We start from the raw sequence: 25,617 nt of genomic DNA, 5'->3' as shown, positions 1-25,617 counted from the left end.
TTTCTTTTGTCTCGTATTGTTCATGTTTCCAAGTCATTACCAGTCTTATTATCTATGGATAATAAGCACATCTGTGTCCTTTTGTCCTATCCGTGGAAATATGCGTACTTCTATCTTATCCACGGGACAAAGCGTCTGCAATGACATTGTCTTTTCCACGTACGTGCTGTATCACGAGGTTGTACTCCTGTAGCACTAGCGCCCATCTGGTTAGGCGTCCATTTTTGTTCCTCATTCGCGACAGGAACACAAGCGGATTGTGGTCTGTGTACACCAGCACTGGATACTTTGTAGTGTTCAGGTACACGTCAAAATGACGAAGAGCCATGACGAGCGCTAACGTCTCCTTCTCGACAGTGGAGTACCGTCGCTGATGTTTGTTGAATTTTCTGGACATGTACGCGACGGGATGGTCAACTCCGTTGTCGTCCTTCTGCATCAGGGCTCCTCCTCCTCCTGTGTCACTCGCGTCCACCATAAGAATGAACTGCTTGTCGAAGTTCGGCGCTGCAAGAACCGGAGAACTCGCTAGCATTGCCTTCAGCCGGTTGAAAGCAACTTGACAGTCATCTGACCACTCGAACTGCGAATCTTTCCGCAACATGTTGGTGAGCGGTGTTGCAGCATCAGCGAAATTATGGCAGAACTTCCGATAATAGCCAGTCATGCCCAGAAATCGTCTCAGCTCTCGCTTACTCTGTGGGCGGGGAAAGTTCAGGATCGTCTCCACCTTTGCTTCAACAGGCTTGACGGAACCATGTCCCACAATGTGACCCAGGAACATGACTTTTGCTCGGGCGAACTCACATTTCCTCAAGTTCACCGTAAGGTTGGCACTGGTCAAGCGGTCAAACAGTGCTCTGACTCTCAGAAGGTGGTCCTCCCATGTATGGCTGTACACTATGATGTCGTCGAGATACGCCTCGCATCCCACCAAGCCAGACGTGACGGTGTTGATGAGTCTCTGGAATGTAGCGGGCGCGTTCTTCATCCCGAACGGCATCACTTTGTATTGGAAGAATCCGTCAGGAGTCACGAATGCAGACAGTTCTTTCGCTCTTTCACTGAGGGGAACCTGCCAGTACCCCTTCAAAAGGTCAAACTTACTGACGTATTTGGCATTCCCTACGCGATCAATACAATCATCGATGCGGGGCAAAGGGTACGAGTCTGACTTTGTTTTCGAATTGAGCAACCTGTAATCCGTACAGAAACGCAAAGAACCATCCTGCTTTGGAACCAACACACAGGGAGAACTCCATCCACTCTTACTGGGCTCAATAAGGTCATGTTCAAGCATATATTGAACTTCCTTCCTCAGAACATCCATTTTCAATGGATTCACACGATATGGGTGTTGCTTGACAGGGGAGGAGTCCCCCACATCAACATCATGCACCACCACACTAGTACGACCTGGTACATCACTGAAGAGGTGTTCATACTCATGGACTACATCCATCACCTGAGCTCTCTCTACTCCTGGAAGATGAGATAATGTGTCAGATAGATTTGCTAACACCTCAGAATTCTTCAACATCAACTGCGGAATTTCCACATCATCACTCTCACTGTCTTCACCATCCACTTCACAACCGATTCCAACCGTAGCAACAGGCTTTTCTTTAGCCTCTTCAACATTTTCAACATACTCCTTTAGCATGTTGACATGACAGAGTCTTCTCCTCTTCCTCCTATCAGGTGTCAGGATGATGTAATTGACATCACTCACTCTTTTCTCAACCACATACGGCCCTGCATATCTAGCCTTCAAGGCATCTCCTTGAAGAGGGAGCAACACAAGAACCTTAGAACCAGGCTCAAAATGCCTTTCTTTCACCTTCCGATCAAACAGTCTCTTCATGTTAGACTGAGCTGCCTTCAGATGACCTGCAGCTAATTCACGAGTACAAGAAAGTCTATCCTTGAACTGACACACATAGTCCAATAGGTTGGACTCTGGCTCAACCAAGATCTTTTCTTGCAAGATCTTCAAGGGACCACGAACTGAGTGCCCAAAGACCAGCTCGAAAGGACTGAATCCAAGAGATTCCTGGACCGATTCTCGAACTGCAAACAAGAGGAGAGGAATACCCTCATCCCACTCTTTCTCATGCTCACTGCAGTACACACGCATCATATTCTTCAAGGTTTGGTGAAAGCGTTCAAGAGCTCCCTGGCTCTGTGGATGGTAAGCACTTGAGTTCCTACATTCTACACCTAACTCACTCATCACCTGTTGGAAGATTTTGGATGTGAAATTAGACCCTTGGTCTGACTGAACACACTTTGGAAGTCCTACCATTGTGAAGAACTTCACAAGAGCTTTACAGACATTCTTGGCAGTAATTGTCCGTAATGGAATTGCCTCGGGGAAGCGGGTAGATGCACACATCATCGTCAGCAAATACTGATTACCCGACTTTGTCCTTGGAAGAGGACCGACACAATCCACAATGACCCGACTAAACGGTTCTTCGAAGGCCGGAATTGGCCTTAAAGGGGCAGGGGGAATCTTCTGGTTTGGCTTGCCAACTACCTGACACACATGGCAAGACCGACAAAACTCTGCGACGTCATGTCGCAAACCTGGCCAGAAGAAATATCGAAGCACCTTCTCTTGGGTTTTGTTGATCCCCAAATGACCTGCCAATGGTGCTTCATGGGCAAGAGATATGATCTCCTTCCGGTACATCTTTGGTACCACTACTTGATGAATATCTCGAAAATCCTCATCACTTGTGGCATCAGGAGGGCGCCACCTCCTCATCAAGATACCATCCCTCTTGTAAAACTTCACAGTTTCATTCACTTCCTCATCCTCAGGTACAAGTGACTGTGCAAGACGCACTATTTCAGGGTCTTTGCCCTGCAATTCAACCAGACTCTGACGAGAAATCTCTGACATTTGACCATGGTCCATATGTGCATCATCACTGCTGTTAGACTCTTCAAGTCTAGAGAAGAAAGTATCAGCCAAGATATCCTCTTGCTCCTCTTTCTCCAGTTCACGAGCCATTGACCTGGTAACAGCACATGAGGGAAACACATCAGGCATATCCTGAACCAATTTCTCTGTGGCTTCGTCAACCACGGGTGTCTTACTTGGGAGAAAGTGAGGCAAAACCTTCTCTCCAGCGATATCATTGCCGAGCAATAAGGTGACACCTTCGACTGGCAATGTAGGCAAAATACCTACTACAACTGAGCCACTGACAAGATCGCTCTTCAATTCGATATTATGAAGAGGCACTCGGACACTCCCACCTTCAACTCCCCTCACAAACACTTCCGAATTCACAGAAGATTCAACCGAAAATGGCAATGTCTTTGCACACAGGAGACTCTGTGATGCTCCTGTATCCCTCAAAATGTGAACCTGAACCTGCTCACTATCAGGCGTCAAACTAACATACCCTGAAGATATGAAAGGTTTGTAATTCTCTGCCACCCGTTCAAACGATGGCAGATGCTCTGTGCGAGTGATAGCAAAAGCATCTGGCAATGCTTTGGGGTTGCTAATCCCCTCTTTTTCTCGCTTCTTCTTCAACTTCCAGCAAGCTGACATCACATGTCCGTCCTTCTTGCAATAGAAGCAAGCCTTGTTCGGCTTTTGATCAAGATCGGGCTTGGGAATGCTTGGAGCAACAGCTCCTTTTCTTGGCACACCCTGGCCTCCTTTCTTGCTTGAAGAAAGTTTGAAAGTACCCTTGTGGGTAAGCACATACTCATCAAGGAGGACAGCAGCTCTCCTGGCACCATTCACTTCCCTTTCCTCCAGGTACTGCCGCTGATCTGGCTGAACACACCTCTTCACCTCCTCTAACAATACCAACTCTTTCAGTTTGTGGAAATCATCAACACCAGACGACCTTAACCAGTGTTCAAAATGGGTCTGCTTGTGTTGCACAAAATCAACGAATGTCTGATCATCCCTTCTCCTATAATTCCGAAACAGTTGCCTGTGGGCTTCCGGCACCAACTCGTACGCCCTTAACACGGAACTCTTCAAATTCTCATAGTCAGAACACTCTTGGATAGTGAGAGACGCATAGACCTCTTGGGCCTTCCCTACCAGCGAGCTCTGTATCAATGTCGGCCACACTTCCTTGGGCCATTCCAAACTCACAGCCACTTTTTCAAAGTGCTGGAAAAACTCTTCTACCCGGTCTTCACGAAATTTCGGCACCAATTGAGATTGCCTTAATGCATCAAATTTTGATGACTTTGCTGAACTGCCGGAAGAAGGTTCATTCGATTTTGCATCGATTGACTTGATTTCGAGTTCTATTTTCTTTGCCTCGACTTCCAGCTGCTTCATCCGAAGCTGGATCTCAATTTTCTTCAATTCACTTTCTGCAGGGGTTACCAAAGGTGTGGTAATTTCACCATCATTTGTCCCTGCTTCGTCCTCTGACAAAGAGGCAGGCCAAATACCAGTATTGGTAAAAAACTCCGAAATTGTGTCCTTGATCTCTGTTTTTCGATCCGATGTTTTGATCGGGATTTCTAAAATTTGAGCAACTTCCACCAGTTCTGCCTTCCTCAGGTTATTAAAACCTTCCTGAGTGGGTTCATCAACAAAGCTCTGCACGACATCAGCCATTGTGGGAATATCAAAATCAAAACTTACAAGAAGTCACAAATCCTCACAAAACTACAAAGCCTTAACAAAAGAAATGCACTGCATATGAGTACACATGTATGCATGAACCCAGTCACACGCGCAGAACAGGCAAAAATTTTCTACGATAAGCAGAAAACATCAAAATCCCTAAGCCTTCGAATCAGGCATACAATCAGAACACCACAGAATCACATTAGCATGTGATCTAAGGACATAGTACCGGTATGAGTATACACACTCACTACAAATGACCACATAGCACGATTGTGCAAACCAAGGAAAAATATATCAAAGCCTTTAACCGAGGCTAATCTTCCAGAAAATTCGGCGTGACCCGTAGCCAATGTGTACGCAAGCCCCCACACATACACATCCAGCATACGCACACTCAAAAACTGCACTAGCCCTACACACGACGCGCTAGACCGACCGTCTGCGACTACAAAACACGTGCGAGCCCAATGCGCAATACCCACGCTATGCACTATATACGCACACAACTGAACGTGAGAATCCTCACCAAAATCGGTCTACAGAAGACCTTCATGCAAAAACGACAAACGTCCAAAACGTGAGAATCCTCACCAAAATCTGCACTAGGCCTTCACACAAAATGTAGTCTGAAAACTACAAACACAGTCAATGACTGCCAAAGCCTACGCAGCATAAATGTTATACACAACGTGCACAACCAAACGTGAGAGTCTTCACCAAAATCTGCACTAGGCCTTCACACAAAATGTAGCCTAAAAACTACAAACACAGTCAATGACTGCCAAAGCCTACGCAGCATAAAAATGTTATACACAATAATGTGCACAACCAAACGTGAAAATCTTCACCAAAACGCATGTGGCCTGTCAAAACCAACATGCAAACAATGCAGGAACAATACATAAGCCTGTCATCGACGCTATACACTTGTCTACATACTAAAACAAACGTGTACAGCCAAACGTGAGAGTCCTCACCAAAACGCATGAGGCCTAACAGAACCTACATGCAAGCAGGTACATAGGCCCGATACGACATGAGCCTATACACCATCGACGCTATACACTACGTACTTACAGCACACGTGTACAACCAGACGTGAGAGTCCTCACCACAATCCGCATGGAACATGCGAAAGAAAACGGCTTGTCTGTTCATTTTCCCGGACAAGGTCCCAATTTGTCACGACTCAACCCAATCACCACATCATGACAATCAAATGTTCCGCTCCATTCCTGGCAGATCGCACCCAAACCATCACAACAACGTTGCAAAAGACCACGATTGGGAAGCCATGTCTTGATCTGAGAGCGATAACTTGCTGCGGACCTCTTTATTGGTATTAGCCTTGTTCAAGGCGCATCACAATAGCTAGCCTTTAAAAATTGTCTTTTTCCCCACGAGTTAGGTGCATCAATTACGTATAAAACTTTCCTACGTTAGTCACCTTATTCCATATTGAGTCACAGTTAGGACTAAAAGCATCTCTAAATTTCTAGGTTACATCAATGCTCTCCTATACATTGCAATTTACATATATGTTGACCTTTAGGGTTATTTTGCCTATGGAGATTTGTTCTGGGGGAACAGCATATCTTCATATAAAGATGCTTTGGTGAGTACTTCTTTGTCCATCTCCACATACTGATCTCCGGCGATTTCACCAGAACATGCTTCAAGAACAAGATACCCATTTTCGTCCAACTCGCGCTCTTCCTTTTGCTTGCTGGAGTATATTGTCACAGAATAAAGAGAATTGTTTAGGCCTATCGCAAGAGGATCACGTTTCTCATTTCTCTCGATAGTGGCGTACTCGTGACCATACTGTGGTTCTCTGATGGGTGCGGATTGGTTTGAAGTTGAAAGAATATCTTCGTAAACTGACCATTCAGAGACCTCACATCTAACAGCGTTATCCGCCGGTCTGAACTGGATGGACATATCTCTGTTGATCTCTTGTCCAAATGATGTGGCATTGTTAATGTAAAAAGTCTTTTCCTGTTTAAATCTCGTAGGCCTGCGTGGACTTACGTTGGAAATTATGTAACCATTTTCATCAATCTCGTTTTCACTTGTAGAAGAGTTCCTAGATTGAACAAATTTGACATCTTCCTTTTTCTTCACATTTCCTGTCATGTCCATGTATAGCTCTTTCTTGACATTAGATGTGATGTCTTGATACTGCGCAATGTCTTCATCATCTCGATGTAGCATGACGTCACGGAGAGGCCACGAAATCGTGTCCGGTAGATTGTTGACCACTTCCCCTTTAAGACTGTGAGCCTATAAAGGACAATAAAGAGTAGAGGGTAGCATGCTGATGCATAGTATCGTTTGCTGACATTAACTTTTAAGTTTATTTCTAGAGATGCGCAATGTGTTTGAAAAAAGAAAATGTGTATACATCATGGTAACTGATATGAGTGTTGTCGTCCTGATCAAACGAATATATGGCATCACGAGGCTTCTACCTACAAAACTACATACGGTATGTAATAAATATCAGCGCCATGCAGTGTATCAGAGAAAGGTAGAATCACGTGATATTGGAGTGAAAATTTACCTGGTAACCAAGCACGAAACAAATACAAATTTCTGGTAGTTTTGTTACAAAAGAGTGATTGATTCAAAGTAGAGTTTCTAAAATGCATACGTTACTCTTTTGAATATGAGTTAAGAGTTAACTTTGCATATAGAAAAATGTTAATATAGAACTCGCTTCGAGCGAAATTCGTTATTTTAAAAGCCAACCATATTCCTCGATATGGAACTAGGGAGTTAAATACCACAGGGATCATCCGTTAGAAAGTAACGACCTGCTATATTCAACAATATAATCTACGGTGACTACCTCTGCAGAGTTCTTGTAGACGTGATGCCCTTCCTCCTGATTTGCTGTGGCGTCGCCAGTTTTATTACCAGGATGTTCCGGCAAATCGCGATGCTTCGCGTCGGTATTGATAGAGTGCAATGGGTGGGTACTCGATTTATTTGAATGTTCTGGGTGCCTACGTTTTCTGTTGAGTGAAAAGGAATGACAAGAGACGAAAGGTATGGGGGAATGTACGTCGTGGGTAATAAATCTAACCACAGATTCGTGAGGAAACAACTTTCGAAAATAAGCAACATTTTTTTTTTTTTCGCAGATTTCTGGAACAATATTTCGATACTTGAAATGTCGTAAACATGAAGTACTTTTACTTTCAATGTTAACTTTAAAACTTTAAAAGGTTTTTTGAATTGTTCCATTGCCCGTCCTTTCATTGAATAACTGTTGTGCTTGAGGAAGCACTTGGACCATTGCAAAATATTTGTCTAATAGTATGAGCGTCTATAATATGAAAATATTGTTCTACATGATGTAGTACATGGTAATAAGCATTATATATAGATACATATAGATATATATAGATATATATATATACAATGAGTGTATATGTATCTATATATAATGCTTATTTACCATGTACTACATCATGTACTACAATATTTACATATTATATATTACTTTATACAAACAAACAAAAAAAACATTCGGTTAACGTAAATATACCTTAAGTTTGTAAGTGAATAATTCACTTTATGACTAAAATTGCTTGTGCTTAGTGCTAGCAAGAGCTCATTTCCTCGCCGCGATTCGCTCCATCCCCCTCTTTTCACATTATAAACATAAAAGACAATTCATTATGCAAAATCTCACCTTTTCTTGTGATGTTTGTACCAAGCCGCGGAGAGGATGACAAGTAACGTGAGAACGACCATCAGAAAGGGTCCAAGGGTGTAGAGGCCTACCATATTATTTATCTGATGGTGACCAGACACTGAAACATAATGCAAGAATTCAAGCCGTCATGATACGAAGAAGAACAAAGTGCTTTGAAAAAAAAAAACAGTGGAGAGAAAGTAAAGCATTTCTTTTATTATTCTCTTCATAACTTCCCATTCTATTATGAAGACAAAGGGATTGAGATGGGACAGCATATTATTTTTAAAGTCCATGATACAATTAGAAACGTTTCTTCTTATGTTTTACTACGTCAGGACAGCGTAATTGTACTTAAATCAAAACAATCGATAATCAAATATTATAGAATGCAAATAGAAAAATAGTTCAGTTCCATGTTATAATCTGATTATGCATACTTATATACACATATAGAATATACATATTCATATATAATAAAACATACATACTCAGCTTCTGTCATACTATGTATAAAACACACACCCAAGAAACTTTGCAAATGATGCCGTTACTATCCCAGAACTACATCAATTCTACGCTTTCTCCAAGACACGTGATATCTCCACTCCATCACTTCAGGATACTAATAATATCAACTGAAGCGTGAACAGCTACTGTACAGTATATGTATTAGCACGTAATTGACCTTTGCTTACAATTAAGTAGCTAAAGCAGGGGAGGAGAGAGATTGTTCTAGTCGTAACAATAAAAGTAAATCTAATTTATGTCATGATCAGCGCAAAATACCGTCAATCAACATGGAATTTACCAAGAGAGAAAAAAAAAGAGGGCAAAGGAAGAATGACCTTCATAGTGTAACGGCGACTTATATTTGTCGAAGATGGGCAGAATATAATTCCTATTGTGTGAATGTCCCAAAATAAAGTCCAGCTATATGTTGAAGAGTATTGCTTCCTCCAAGTGAGCTCTCAAGATATCAAAGCATAAAGTTTGTCTTATATACCCCTTCCAAACAAGCTCCTCTAGTTCGAGAGAGATAGAGATGACCAGCCAATGAAGGTCATGAGAAAGACGTTTATCACGCTGCGAAGTATACAGGAGAAGGACGTCTTTAAGCGCATAGATAAGGAGCTCAAAGTCATAGGGAAGGAGAGGATACAAGGACAGGAGAAAGTCAAAATAAGAAGCAAGCAGAAAGGGCTGAAGGACAGTGAGAGTCAAGGGCAAAGGGAGCGGGCTGAAAATGCTGAAGGACATTGAGAGCAAAAGGCGAAGGGTAAAGGCAAAGATTCTGAAAGTCAAGACAAAGTCGAACTTAGGAGAGCAAGGCAAGAGTTCTAAAAGACAAAGCAAAGTCAAAGTGAGAAGGGACAAAGCGAAGGTATTGAAGCGAGAGCAAGGTAAAGCAAGGGGAGCACAGAATGGACATGTGAAGGTCTGAAGAACAAAGGAAGATGAGCAAAGAGAAAACTCCGCTGAATGCAAAGTAATTTGAGATTGGGCTAACGAAACTAGTAATTTGCAATAGCATTAGCGAGACATCCTTTACATACACTAGTGCAATAACCATGAAAGCAATGAAAAACATGTAATGCTATATACATAATGTTACATCAAATATCTAACCGAAAATGCATGACAATAGTAAAGACGCCATGCTTACCGGAAGAAGTCATGTTAACTGTCTTTTGTAATGTTGATGTTAGTTCTTCAGTTGGTTGCTTTTTGCCTATTCATATGAAGAAAATAGCAAGTAAATTAGTTTTACATGTACAATACATATACGCACTAAAAATAATGTCAGTTAGACTGGTTTAACCATATTTTAATCTCTTCTTGGTCTACACTTTTCCTTACCCATAATTTACACCTAGAAAAACAAAGCGGATATCTACTCATATACCCCTGATCTATAGCAGCATTCGTGTCAGCAGGGTTTGCATTTCCTAATAGATTAATCATTCAGTGTTTTAGGCTAATGACAAGATTAAATGGCATCCTGAATTTAGGACTTTAAAAAAAATATAGATGTATTCAAATAGATAAACAATTTCACGCGGTACGTGCGTGTTTTTTTTTTATTATTAAGAAACCTAATCAGTCACACAAACTGAAAACCGTACTTTATTAGATAATCAAGAGTGTGCCCTGAAATACTCACTTGAAGAGAAAACTGCAATTTGTGATGATGTTATGAAGATTTCTGGATCGTGTCTCTCGTTTTCTATAACAAAACTCACACAAATACGTAAACGTGCATACGTCCCTCAGGAAGTTCAAGCATGGATAAAAGCTGGGCATTGCACATTCACTCTTGGTACTCCTTGGTTAAGAAAGTAATGTTACAAAATATTTATCATTCAGTGGACATAAAAAACAGCTAATGTTTAACTTCTCTTCTATGAGTCATTGTGAAATAAAGGAATCGTCACTTGCGACGTCGTACAATTATACAAACTCGTTTAAGACGCGTATTTCCGTAATTCAATTATGATTTAATTATTACATAACAACATGAAAGTCAAGTGTTGAAATTCTACATAACCCTCTCCTCTGGCAGGCCCTGAGCATGGTGAGAAAAATGATAATTTAAACCAGTTGGAATAGAAATAACGTGGGTTGTGTTATTACTTAACGAAGTAGACAGTCGATGGCCAATTGTAGAGCAAGTTGTTGCACTCTTACCTCTTTATCGTTTTCCCACACTATAAATTGAAAAGTATGTGCATCGATTGGATTTTATTTCTCTTTTTTTTTTTGTTGGGGGGGGGGGAGATGGGTTAAGAGATATCTGCTTTAAAAAGACAAAATTATGATGCCAACCACTTATGCCTTCGGTCTTCTCTTAATCATTTATATGAAGACGAGCAATTGTCTTATTTTTCTACTCCAACAAATTAAAAAAAAAAAAGCTTCTGCTATCACATAATGTAATTTTGATTAATACGACAGACCGTTTGTTGCATTTTTGCAAGACGGGACTGACGCGTTCCAAACCGGGAAGTAAGTCGACCATCCAGATAGTCCGACACACTGCAGTGTCGCGCTGCCATCTAGCACGAACCCGTCGTCACAAGTAAGAGTCATCTGAGATCCAAGGCTTGTAGTATTTGAGTCCCAATAACCATCACACACAGGGCCTGGGTGCTCACAAAACCCGACAGAAACTTGCGAAAAGGAGACGTTGTGATGAACAATACAACGTATGTATCAAACCAATGAAAAGTAAGAAAAACATATCGTACGGCCATCTTAAACACTTTACTTCTCCTGACACTCCCACTACTGACTTTTGCGAGGCTTCCTATGAAACTAAATTACTTTACCGAAATCATAAATAATGATATCGCCCTCTTGATATAAACGGAAGAAGAAAATATCACTCTATTGAACTATAAATCAAAAGGGCATATTGCTCCAAACGAAAAAAAAAACGCATGTAAAAAGATACAACTCTATTTAAGCCTTTTCATTTATGGAGAAAGAATGTAAAATTTCGACATAGGGCCTACCTTATTAAGCGATAAAGTGATAACACGGGCGTGTAATGAAGCAGTAATTAAAAAAATGTAAGTTGAACCACTAGTAAACACGGTAGTGTGTCAATCCAAGAAGCAGTGATGAGATAAGATCAAAGTGTGAAAATCAGTATCAATCTTCAATTCAATTCAATTCAATTCAATTCAATTCAATTCAATTCAATAGTGTATTTATTTCCATCATCAAAAAGAAAAGAAAAAGTTGACATAATCCAAAGTGATGCAATATTTTCATTTTTCTTACACTCGTTTGATAAAGGATTTTTTTTTTCAAATACAATACACTCGTCTGATAAAGGATTTTTTTTTTCAAATACAATATACAGTATATGCGCGAATCATATCATAAACAAGAAACAATGGACTTTGCCATGGCAACAAAAATACATGTAGTAAATAATCACAATGATGGAAAACAGTGTTCCACTAAGAAAGCCAAGCTTGTAAGACGTTGAACACTGGGACAAAACTACAACAGCACCAATTTGGTATACCAATAAAACATATTCATTTTGAATTCTTCTACATATTATTGTACATTTACTCATTGATATACTCGCTGATACTATGAGCAATACTTACTGGAATATTAGAATGCAAACATATAAACTATCTTCACTGACGTATTATCAATGTAATGGAAATATAACGAAATGGAAGCTTTAACTGTTATTGGCCAATGCATTAAATACTCACGGTTATACAAACAGTGGACTTGCTGGCCGGATTCTGCCTCGGTTTGACGTGTCCAATAATGAGTATTGCTCACGCTGGATATGAAGTTGGCATACTCTTCTGATCGATAACATCCACAGTCCTTTTCAATTACAATAGCAATATCATGGTTTTCCGGTTTTCGTCTGCAGATGGACACACACTTTTCGTCAGAAGGAACGTTAAAGACGGAAATATGTAAAGCCTGAAAAGTGTGACGATCGCCAAGGTAGCATCCAAGAAATCCAGGTTCTGAGTAAAATGCAGAGGAATACTAAAAATCTGCAAACGCTTTATTTATCCTGAAAAGTCTTTTATCCACAAGTTTGAAGTATTTAGGCATCTTAAATCAAAATAAATTACTTTATAAGTTACTAGAATGCTATGAAAACACCCATTAACTTCAGACTAACAGTGTTTTCACGCAGATCAATAGTGTGTTTTTTAAGCATATGTGACCCTGCACCTCAAAACAAACAAAAAGTCGCCAGACATGGATTTTTAGTTAAGGGCAGATTCTGAAAGAGCAGCCTCTAAGCTTTAAAATGATGTATAACTCAATTCAAATGGACTCTCCTAACCTAACTAAACACTGGAAAGAAAGCGCACACTCTGGAAAAGTGTGAACTGAGAAAAGAGGCTCTGAAGTACAGTGTGCATTCAAGCGCTTAATCTTTACCAAACCGTGCTGGCTGTGCGATGAATGGGACAAAGAACAGGAAGTAAACTACATGAGGAACAACAATGAAGGGATTTTTAGATTACACTGAAATTAAGCATGCCTCATTAACACATTCTGTCCATATTTAATGCCAACTTTCAAAGCAGTAGCCTTATCCTTTCAAAAGTTATTAGAGTTGAAAGTGAAGAGTGTGTACAAGGTTTTTCAGAAATGAAAAAGGGACTCTAAAGACACACCTTATGACACTATTCTACCAAAAATGTTGGAGATAAACTGCTAAAAAACACACTTTCCCGCCCGTTTTATGATCCCAAATTTTAGCATAATATAAAAGAAGACTTGCTCTTTCAGAATATATGAAAAATCAAGATCGGCTATGTTGACCCATTTTTTCAATTCAATTCAATTCAATAGTTTATCTATTTCCATCATCACAAAGAAAAGAAAAGAAAAAGTTGACATAATCCAAAGTGATAAAATTTTTTCTTCATTTCTCTTACACTCGTCCGATAAAGGATTTTTCAATACAATATAAAGTATATTATACACGAATGATGTCGTAAAAAAGAAACAATGCACTTTGCAATGGCAACAAAAAGAGTAAATAATCACTTATTTTCAGGCCTCACGCAAAATCAGTGTGTGCGACTTTTTGTTCGTTTTAAGGTGCACGGTCACATATATGATATAATGATTATATATCGATGAAGACATGACCTTTGAACGGAATCATCATTCAGCGTCAAAAGAAGAAACAGCTTTACAGCATTGTCAGGACATGGATCTAGGACGGGCCAAAGGGAGTATGAGAGTCATTAGAAGGGAATCATCAGACGCCAATCTTGACTGGATGCAATCATTTTTTCCCCTCGTTAAGCCCCGTCTCAACTCAGCCACGAAACACAGGGTAGCCTCGGGTAGGCCTCCGGTGAAGATTGTTCTTCAGGGAATTACGACGCAACACAATGGAAAGCTTCCGCAGAGCCTCAGAGAGCCTCCGGAGAAATTTTACCCTGCCATCAACCATGGTAGACGAGGGGTAGCCTCCGCAGAACCGCCGGAGAAGGTGTCTGTTAAGACGTTCGGGGGGTGAATCTTACACGGAGGTGTCACGTGACCATCTCCGCGCCAAACAAATCCTTTGTGTAGATCCTGTTTTTAATAGTCCGACCAGACGCCATGCGAAGAAGTGTTGTGTATATAAACACTAAACAAAAAGTAAGTTCCCCTTAATAAAAATCAAACCTCTGTAATTTATGAATCAGGAACATCTGAATAAAGGATCATATAGCTGTATTTCTCGGCTACCTTTCATGTGAAATTCAGCTGATATAATAGTCACACTTGAGTGAGCATGAATTAAAGTCAAAATGGTCACTTTTTGAAGTTCACAAACCCAATTTTGCAACTTTGATTTTTGACCACCTCCAGAACGTTTTTTTTTTTTCCTTTTAACAACTTTGATTTGGTGATATCGGAACAAACAAACAAATAAAATGACGCCAAAAAGGTTTTGCCACCTCAGGTGGTACCAATAACCCATTTTTCGGGTCTTGGCCCTTGGACTATTGTGAATCCATTCTCTTGAACCTTCTTGGTTGAACGGTATCGTAATACAGTCGCGCTCTGATTGTACTAGGTGTGACAAAAAAAATCCCACTTTTGAATCCTTAATAGTTCAAAAACTAAATACCAGATGCAACTGGCATTGAATATTGTACAATTTTGTTGGAGGTTATTTAAGAATGACAGCATAAATCAGTTTCCTTAAATTCAAGATTTATTTTTAAATTATGTTTCAGATTTTACACTATTTTCAACCCTCTGTACGAAATGTTCCACATTTCCCACGGGGGTCAATTGGCGTGTATGGCAGTGTGTGGTTAAGACCCTGACAATGGTCCTGAACAATGGTCAGGATTGGAATGCTCTATTACATATTCATGAGAAATTTCATTATCACAGCTAGTCTTTATTCAACTTGAAGAAATGTACTGCATGCAAGCACTTGAAAGCATTTTTTTTTTCATGTGCATGCATTACCCTTTACCACGAATTCAGCTAGCACTGCCCAGGACAATCCATTATTAATTAAGTTTTCATGTGCCTTCGAGCAAGATTCCAGAAGCCTGGTCAGCATGGCTCTGAAAAGGTAATATTCGTGATATCCATGTCTTAGACCCCGTTTACAGTGCGGGACTGGGCCGAGCCGCGGCCGAGCCCCGCAATTTTGTCCGTTTACACTGCCGGGTTCGGCCAGGGCTTTTAATTCAAACCTTTCAATATTTTGTCGTAGTGGCGCTCTGTTTGTAAACAGACGCAATTTGGTATAGTCTGGTTTCCAGACCCTTTCCCAACTGGACTCCGCGGCGGCGACGAAGTCTCCGCTTTTGCCGAAGGAAAAATCATTTGCAGAACAAAACCACCTTAAACTATACTAGATTTCGACGGAAAAGGCCGGGGTCGGCCACGGCCGAGCCCGACCAGACCACCTCCAGAGCGTGGCCAAATGCGCGGCCAATTTTGGCCCCGCATTTGGCCTTTTGCGCGTTTCCACTGAAATGAAGACCGGGCTCGGCCGCTGCCGAGCGCGGCCTTTTTGCTCTCTGTAAACGGGGTCTAATTTTTCAGGGTCATTGTAAACACACACTCACATACACATCATTGGCTCTTGTGCCAAAAGTTCAATTTTGTACAGAGAGTTCAAATTTGACCAAAATCTGAAACTTAACTTTAAAATTGATCGTAAATTCGTCGAAACTGATTCATGGTCTCATATGAAAATCACCTCTAACAAAATTGTACACTAATCAGCTATCACCTTTACCTTCTTTCTTTCTTTCTTTCTTTCTTTCTTTCTTCTGTTTAAAAGATCCATAAGAAAAAAATAATGATTAAACGCGTTTGAACGGTAAACATATTTTCAGGAAAACAGTAGGCCTAATCCAAACGCCTCTGTAGATAACAGGGTCTAGATGACTCTGTCAATACGTGCACACGTGCACATTAGTACGCAATCATGTATGCTACTGCAATTGAAAATTTGTGAAATGGTTCAATTTCTAGTGTTTGGCCATGGACAACGTATTCTCCACGGAGAAGGTTTTCGAGCAATGCCTGTTAAAACGTAGAATAGTTAAAACGGGGAACTCATTGTTCAACCCATGTTTATGGAATATCAACACTAGATGTACCCCGACCAGACGCTGAGCGAACCTGCAAAGCTAAGTTATTAGAGGTGACAGTGAAGAGTGTGCAAAGGATTTTCAAGAAACGAAAAAGTGGTGTTTGTGCTCAATTAGGAAGGCACAATCAGCGTTTTGAAACGCTGATTCTAAACGCCGTTCACGGGAGCACTGTTTATGCTCACTTTCTTCGAGCTTGGAAGGAGCCTTTACGATTGCTTCATTGACCTCAGCAGAGGCAGGTCAAATTGAAGCACGCGTTTTTTCGGAAGTTCTGGCCTGAGTGTGTGCATTGTTCACGTTCAGTAGCATGTTTAATGTCATTTAGATTATTTTACTAATATACACAAATGGAATGTACACGGTGATAGAAAATACGAGTATTTATTTTATAGACAAAATGTTAACAAAATCGGATTGTACTCTAGTGAGCTCTTCATCCAATATCACTTTTGTGTTCGTACAGTATTGAGCCTATCGCTCTTTCCTACTTCGCACTATATGACTATTATGAAGAATCAACACTACGTTTGCACTCGCTACATAATCTTCATCACACCTTGAGTATGTATTTAATAAACAAAATAAATCGCTATAGAACTTAAATATCATGTTCGATCTCACCTCTACATCTGAGTCTCACAGCCTTGTTCCAGGGACACGCAGCTCCTTTTGATAGACAATCATGTAGTCTTGCTTTCTGACAACCTGTGTGTTTATATTTCAGAAATCATTTACGCACTGTTAAAATGTTCGATGAAGCTATTAAAACGGTTCTTCATCTTATCCTTGCAAGTTTCGCATTAGAGTTTGTGAGGAGAATTGAATAATTACTATCACGGATGACAGTACATTGATGCGTCTCAAGAATTGTATTTTAGTGTAGGTTATTTTATTATTGACATTTTGTTCTGCTGTAGATAAATTTTTTTTATCTGTAAAATGTGAGCAGGGTCCCTTCGTAGAACAATAAATCAACTGGAAGGGCTGTCCTGCTAAACGAATATTGGAATAAATAGATAAATCGACTCGAGCATTTCTAACCTTTCTATGTGTGCAAATGTGTTGTAGATGATCGCCTTTGCCTAAAATCCATCAAATACAGTAATGAAAACATGCAATAGTTCTACTCTTTCAATTTTCAACAAAGTACAGTTAGAGCATCACATCAGCAAATAGAGCATAACATCACTACATGGTTGATACGAATTCAATAAGACCAACTTCTTTGTATGAAATAAGAATAATTCTGGAAGGGAATACAGCATACCATCTTTCACGCAATACAGATAATATTGCAGTTATACCTGTAGAATATGAAAACCATTTAGTCCTGCTCGATGTTGCTGCACTTGAGATAGTTTGAGTTGAATGATCTTTTACCGCTGGGAAGCCGAGCTCTCTGCAGACTAAATTACCAGCTCTGAGATTAAAGCCTTCATAGCACATGTGGCTATTTGCCTCCAGGACCACTAAGCCATCCACGGGAGAGAGGCCGTCAACTAGCGTCACCGATGGTATTTCTTGGAATTGAATGAATATAGTATAGGCTCCCTAAAGTTGCATTGGTGAGTTTTTTATTTGGAATCATTGAATATCGCTGGATAAAGCAATATCGAAATCATGAAACTGAAAATCGAAACATACAGTAGAAACTTGCTACAAAATTGTGCTACGATCACTATGAGCAAATAGATAACACAAGAATATGCATAAATGAATAAATGAACCAAAACATAGGTCCATCTTAACAATAAGGAATGAATAGATATGACTGAACCAAAGTCAAGCAAAGCAATGCTTGTACGTACTTCTTACAAAAGTGGCTATAATTCCAAGCAGATTATTACACTTCTAGCAAAAATGATATGAGAAACACATAAAATAACAATTGATGCTGTATTTATTTTTACGGTTCATACTCTGCACCTGAAACTCGATCCTCATCTAAAAGAGTTGTAACCTAATGACAGTGTAGTTGTTTCTTGAATTGAAGATAAAAGAATATCAATTTCAATATGCAAGGGAGGGGGGGGGGCGAGCCAACCGGACAAATATTACCCACCATCCCTATTGACGTCTTTTTCATTGGGGGAGGTGGTATTCACTAACGACGATGTTTCGTAAATAATGAAAAAATATGACAGTGCATTACAAAATCAACAATAAGTCGCACCCGGTGATTCTACGTGAGGACTCAAAATAAGTGAAAAGGATCAACACAGTCAATCTTGAGTTTTAGATATTTTGTGACAAAGCATTCTTTTTCAAATTTATTCAACAGTTTTGGATCATATAACGAATGGGAAAATGTGTTTGTATCAGTTTTTACTGGAACACTGTAGAACAGTTATAGATATGTCTTGGGAGAACGTTTTCATTTCTTAGAAAACCTTTTGACTCTTCCCTTTCAAATCTAATGACTTTTGAAAGAATAATGCTACTACTTGAAAGTTGGTAGCAATCACGGATATAATGTATTAATAGAGCATGTTCAATTTCATCTTGATTTCATAATTTCTTCATTATTGTTATAGAGTTTTCCATCCCCTTTTCTGTCCCATTGTTTGCAAAGACCACGGCTTGGTAATATTAAGCACTTGAATAGGTCCTACACTTCAGAACCTCTTTTGTCAGTACACACTTTTCCAGAGTGTGTACTCCCTTTCTAATATTTGTTATTTTTTATTTAGGTTAGAAATATCAATTAATTGTATTGAGTAATACATTATTTCTAAAGCATAGAGTCTGCTCTTTCAAAGCATGCCTTTAATTAAGATTCCATGTCTGGTGACTTCTTGTGGGTTTTTTGATGCAAGGTTGCATGATTATTACATATGTGTCGGTATGTAGTTTGTTTTTCACCGAAACCGTTCCACAAGCCATTCATGACTTTTTCCGTTTCGACAACTTGTCTCATAAATGCATCTCACACAGTCGGTATCTTCCTTGACCTCTCCAAGGCCTTCGAAATATTAATGATGATAATCACAATGCTGTCCTAAAATTGTCGCAATATGGAATCTGAGCGAAAATTTGGAGTGGGTGAAGAGCTATAAAGCAAGAGCTGTACGAAAGATTGACATTTTGGTCTTATTTTCACATTAACACGCCCTTTGCTAACCATCTCTGTATTCGTACCCGCTGTATGCTATAAGGATTAGAACCAACACTTGCTGTCGGGCTAAAGCTCGGTGGTCTAGTGGAGATGACACCTGTCCGGTGATCAGGAGGTCGTAGGTTCGAATCCTGCTCGAGTATGTACGCCCATGATTTTTTATCATGGCTACGACTAAAACACTGATCAATTCAGTGCTGATTTACGTCGATGTAGGGCAATTTGTTAATCAGTTGCAAATCTCTGTATTCTCTTTCATAGTTAACACATATACACACCTATTTTCGGAAGGGAAATGTGTTAAAAAACAATCTTGTGCACGTTGTTCAGGGAAAAAAGAAGGAGAAAGTAAATCAACACTGAAATATATCATATTTGAAGGAATCAATACTTACCATCGTAGCATTTTACTTCTATCTTGAAATTCGCTGGATATGTATATATATTCCAATATGCGCAGTTTCGTCTGATGTGTCAATGATAAAACGGGGTACGGCAAGTTGCGATTCATAATCACAGGCTGAAATGTTCTGTTAGATATTACATCCTGCAGAAAAAATCCCATCCATACATTATTGATAAACTGAATTTCAATGAAAAGTCGCCGTCCTAAAGGTGCCTGTACAACCCAACTGCTGTTAGCGATGCATAATGCATTATTACACCATATGTCGAGGTAAAGTGGCTTCTCCGAGCAGTTGATAGTAACATCTGCGGGCGCAAAGAACGAGTGGAAACAGACAATTGTAAGTACATATTCTAGATTTTCATCATATTCATCGTCGCTGGGGCTACAAGACCTAGTATGTACAAAATGTGAAATGTTCAGGAGAGCCTAAAAAAGAAATGGCGGCCAAAGCACTGTAGCGAATGGGATAGCATTTCCTTTGACATGCCATTGTGGCTTCATTTTTGGAGTAAAACAGTTAGGATTTGGTCAGGACATCACTTAACCCATTGTTTGACCATTAATCAAAAATGTCATTTTCACCAAAATTGCAGATACAAGATCTTGTCGACCCAGCAACGTCATACTCTTATGTGTTTTCCAGTTTTCAATCATTGTAAAAGAAAGAAATGATTGCTACTACTTACACTTTTCTTCGTTTAATTTCTGTACCAAATTCAAATGAATAAAAGAGGTACAAGCACACCGAACAAATCATCTTTGTCAGTCAATTGATTAGAACGTTAAAGTGTAAGATAAAACAGTGTTAAAGCAAGATCACAAACAACTAAGCAAACCGTGACGTGATTTTTTATTTCGTTCCTAGCAAATACATTCGTTTCTAAGCAAGCAAAAACACGGTTAGCAAGTATGAAGGATCTACGAGAACATCCTTTGACGAAGAGAACTTATTTAAAGAATCAAAGATACGTACATGTAGTGTTGCTTTCCGATGTTGAGGAAGTGAGCAACGGCTGGTAGAGCAAGAAACAGGCAATCAACAGGTCCACGGGAGACATTCTTGATCTTTGTTTGAGGAAAATGAAATAGTAATATATTCTATATCCGTCCCTCTTCAGTCGTAATATTAAGATGTGATTCTAACTCCACGAAGAGCAATACCTCCGCAAAAATTAGGAAACTTGGCTTAGCCTCCAGATGTAAAAATGTGTATGATATGCCCAGTCTTATGGTGGTAGTGAAGGTCAAAGATGACTTCTCCAATGCACTGTGGGAAAGTTAAGAACTATCAATGCTGATTAGTCTTTCTGTTAATGTCAGTGGAGGAAAGGCCTCCAAGCTTGCGTGCAACTCCCTAGGCTGGAGCTGCGTGTAGGTGTGTGAAACTGAGAGTGTGTATGTGATTAATATTGTGATGTTGTTTAATTTCAAACGAGTTCAAGTAGGTGCTAAGACCTGAAGACGAGACCGATAGAAAATATGTAAGAATACACTTGATTAGTTTAACCCTGTGGCATTCGACAACAATGCTGTCTTTCAATCATTTGTTTGATTAATTTGCTTTATACCCTCTTGTCTGCATTCATGCTTAGTTGAAGATTTTTTTTAATATAATTTTGTATCACGACATCCAGCATAGGTGATTCACATCGACATCTCCTACATTCCCTAATTACAGTACAATGTTTTGGTTTTGAATATCAAAATTAAATTGTTGTGATTGCCCTAAAACTTTATCAAAAAGGCAAAATCAATACGTACAAGTCTTTATATGAATCACAGAATGGATTTACTACCTCATTTTCCAAGGTATTTTGGCATTTGTCACTGAAAACAATATTGATTCGGCCTGATGTGTGTGTATGTATGTCTGTCTTAGTGTGTCTGTATATCATGGCTATGTCTCTCATCGAGGCGTACTCTCCTCTAATCCGATTACGTGCGGATATAATTAAAAATCATCGCATTCTAGTGTCTCAAATGATTTCAAGTAAAAAGATAATCACTCACAGGGGAGATGAGGTGTTGGAGTAATCATCTTACAAATATTTTTAGAGAAAATGTATAGATTACTAAAACAGTTTTTTTTTATATGATAATTCATAAATGACTAAATACAATCCCACCACAATAAAAGTTACCTGGAGAGTTTTTACAACTTCGCAATAGGTTGACCAGAAGCATTAACTTAATTCCTTTACTTTTCATATATATATATATATATATATATATATATATATATACATATATATGAATATAAGAACGACCCAAGTCCAATTTTTGGCCAAATTCAGTTTGACATGGGAAATTGTAGCTTATGCATGGACTCATCTTGTGTATAAATGAGAAATCCTAATTACCCCCGGAAGTGCCTGAAATAAATAAGTTAAATCTTATATGAATGTAAGAATGAAGGACTTGGGTCATTCTTACATTCATATTATAGCGCCCTCTCTCGCCCTTCTCTCATCTCTATAGCAGAATATCATGTATATGAATCAAAGAACGACCCAAGTCCATATGAATCAAAGAACGACCCAAGTCCATCACACAAAATGGCCTCTCCACAATCAATGTTAATGTTAATTGTCATAATGATATATGTTCTAATTTGTTGTCATCCCATCACAGTTAAATAGAATATTATTGGACAAACAAAAAAGATATGAAGTTTTTTTTAGTTTACTCGAAATGGTCTTCCATGGACTTGGGTCGTTCTTATATTCATATACTCATATATATATATATATATATATATATATATATATATATATATATATATATACATGTAATATAACATTGAATTGTTATGAAACTGACACTATTTTCTTTAATACTGCTCTAATCATTCATCTTTTCATCACGGAGAAAGTTTTCACTTTATCGCGTTCCTTATTGCATGTTTTTTTTTCTGTTTTGCCTTTTCTGTTTTCTTTATTAATAATTCATTTTAATGATTACCCTTTCCATTGTATCTTTCGTATGATATCCATTGATTCCATTTAGATATCTAGAACAAGTGTGATTTTTTTTTTCGTGTATCCATTCGTGGCCATTTCAAGATGGGTAACATTGTCAAGTACAATACCTCTGAAGCACCTCTTCTCTACATATTGCATAGTTTCGATCTATTCAATGGCAATCTAATCCGCGATCATCATTGGTTAAGGACATCTTAATCGTTTATTTTATTTTTATCAATCCTCAGACTGACTGACAGTAAATGGCGCTTCAGTGGTTTTAGTGTTGAAAATGGAGTCTAGACTGCCGTGATCAATTAAACCTGGAGAGGTGGGGGGTATGCTTTTGTGGAAGGCTGATTCCGCCCGTGAAAAGACTTTGTATACTCACACAACTGATTTTGTAACACTTTAGATATGAAGACAGCGATAGATACGCAGGGTTGATGTTGATGTTACATGTTTAACCTACTGACGCTTTCCATACTTTGCAAATTGTCATAGCATAATGGAGAATAAGAAACAATAGCATTCGTTTCTTTATTGCCTTACGTGACTCATGAAAACTATTTCGACTTTCAATGTGGAAATCATTTATCTTTCATATGCTAAGTTCTTGGAAAGTTTTGTAAAAAAAAAAAAAAAAAAGTTTATTTCAGCATTTGAACAAAATTTCCGGATACAAATGAAAACATATATCTACTCATTTACTTCCGCAATCATTTTCCTGTCATAGAGTTTAATAGACTGATTATGTAGCAAGTCTTAGATGCCTTCTTATCTTATCATTAAGAGGTCTTCCCTTTATTTTTCGATTTATTTGATATTTAGCATACAATATAACAAGGACAATACAACATAACAAGTATCGCTCACTTGTTCCACTTCATGAAATTCTTCCATGGAGATGTTCTCATACCAACTGATTGACAAATTGCTCTACGTCGACGTGAATAAGCACTGAATTGATCGGCAACGCTGTTGGTGGAAGCTCCATGGTGTAGTGGAGATGACGCCTGTCCGGAGATCAGGAGGTCGTAGGTACGAATCCTGCTCGAGTAAGTATGCCCATGATTTCTTTTATCATGTCTACTACTAAAACGCTCCTCAGTTTAGTGCTTATTTACGTCGATAGAGAGCAACTTGTCAATCATTTGCAATGTCGCTCCCTTGTTCCTGTTTACGCTTGAGCAATTGTCATATTGTTGCTATCTGCAGAATGGCACCCAGTATCACTTATTGGAAAGAACCACATAGTGCCTGAAACTGGACAAGTTTTCTGCACTACCATTGCTTGCAACTTCTGTGAACAACCGGCAGAACGCATGCAGAAAATGCGAAAGGATTTTTTTTAACCTTTATGGCATAACAAAATGTGAAAGAGAAATTGACTTACGTCTTTTCCAATCCGATCAAGAAATTGTTTCTCGTGTTTGTTAATCTGTTTGTTAATGAGGTTCTTCACTACGCACCGTTTTTGTTTAAAGCATTGCTTTGTGGATGTGGCGAAAGAACAAGGGTGTTGGGAGGGAAATTCTTATAATGCTTAATATACTTTCTCGTTTGGGTGTATCTGTTCTATTCACTACTATAAGATCGAGGTTCGAATGAACTGAAAATTTTACGCATGTTCATGTTCATATACAAAAGGCTTGGCTGCACGGACTGGTAAAGAGAAATCATTTTCCCGCTACTTGTAAGTACGTAAGTACATCATATGTAAAGCTTCATTATACCATCCATTGAATTCTTCAAGTTTTCAGCAATCAGCAATCGAATTGCCTGGGTCCTTGATAACAACTTGAGTATGTCAATCATTTCTTTTATTTGAATAAACGAAACAAATTATAAATGATTGCAAGCATATTGTCCCCACTACTTTTGTATCTCATTAATCACCATATAATCTTTCTTTATCTCATACATTTTTCTTCATGATTAAACAATACACTGTAAAAACATCGGTGTTAGATTTAACACCACGGGTGTTAAATCTAACACCGATCAAACTTCAATAAAGGACCACACCCACAGGCGTTAAAAATGCACTGTGATGGTGTTGAAAAGTGTTCACCTGACACTTCGTGGTGTTAATTTGACACTGTATCTGGTGTTATTTTGACACTGTACTTGTGTTAATTCAAAAATGACACCACATGGTGTTGATTTGATATTTGCTGGTGTTAATATCAATGGTTTAACACCCGTCCAGCTTCAATAAGGGACCACACCAGCTGGTGTTACTTTGGTGTAAATTTATTTTCACATTTTTTCAAAAATCTAGTATTTTAATGTAAAATTCTTGATCGTCTTGTTTAAATTAAAAATCAACAAGAAGTGCAGTTACTAAGAAACTCTTCAAAAAACAGTTTAAAATTTGGAAATGACACCCGTAGGTGTTAATTTAACACCATAAATGAGCACCGAAAATTTAACACCAGCTCGGTGTTCACTATTTAACACCGGACTTTTTGCAGTGTAGCTCCTTAATCGTCACGATATAGTTCAAAAATGTATTGCATTTTGCAGCAAGGTAAGTTTAAAAATGTATCAAAAGTTTTGGTTTCGAAGTCGGACTCCAACCTACATCACGGTCTCTTTAACACATTGCATTCTGCAGTTGGTTGGTTCTGCTCAATTCCTCGTACATCGTAAAATGTGGTAGAAAACCTATAAAAACTAA

The 25,617-nt window shown here is 38.9% G+C and overlaps 2 protein-coding genes across 2 annotated transcripts in view; both read right to left on the bottom strand.

The window, feature by feature from the left end:
* The window catches only part of LOC140239678 (uncharacterized), a 47,671-nt gene extending 43,065 nt beyond the window's left edge, over nucleotides 1–4,606 (bottom strand). The window contains exons 1-3 of the mRNA XM_072319507.1: nucleotides 4,370–4,606; nucleotides 1,733–2,869; nucleotides 466–745 (exon numbers count right to left, since the gene is read on the bottom strand). Of these exons, the coding sequence (XP_072175608.1) occupies nucleotides 466–745; nucleotides 1,733–2,869; nucleotides 4,370–4,606 (1,654 nt within the window). The remainder of the gene's footprint in view (nucleotides 1–465; nucleotides 746–1,732; nucleotides 2,870–4,369) is intronic.
* A 1,578-nt stretch (nucleotides 4,607–6,184) lies between these two features.
* Nucleotides 6,185–11,414, bottom strand: LOC140239419 (uncharacterized). Its single transcript, XM_072319258.1, has 6 exons — nucleotides 11,282–11,414; nucleotides 10,489–10,551; nucleotides 9,991–10,056; nucleotides 8,322–8,442; nucleotides 7,473–7,638; nucleotides 6,185–6,904 (listed from the first exon to the last, which is right to left on the bottom strand). The coding sequence occupies exons 1-6, from the start codon at nucleotides 11,412–11,414 to the stop codon at nucleotides 6,185–6,187; spliced, it is 1,269 nt and encodes a 422-aa protein (XP_072175359.1).
* Nucleotides 11,415–25,617: the final 14,203 nt, after the last annotated feature.

The sequence above is a fragment of the Diadema setosum genome, chromosome 16, assembly GCF_964275005.1.
Source record: "Diadema setosum chromosome 16, eeDiaSeto1, whole genome shotgun sequence".
In the NCBI taxonomy this organism is placed as follows: Eukaryota; Metazoa; Echinodermata; class Echinoidea; order Diadematoida; family Diadematidae; genus Diadema; species Diadema setosum.
Note: the sequence above shows the minus strand (reverse complement) of the source record. Positions and strands in the feature narration are given on the sequence as shown.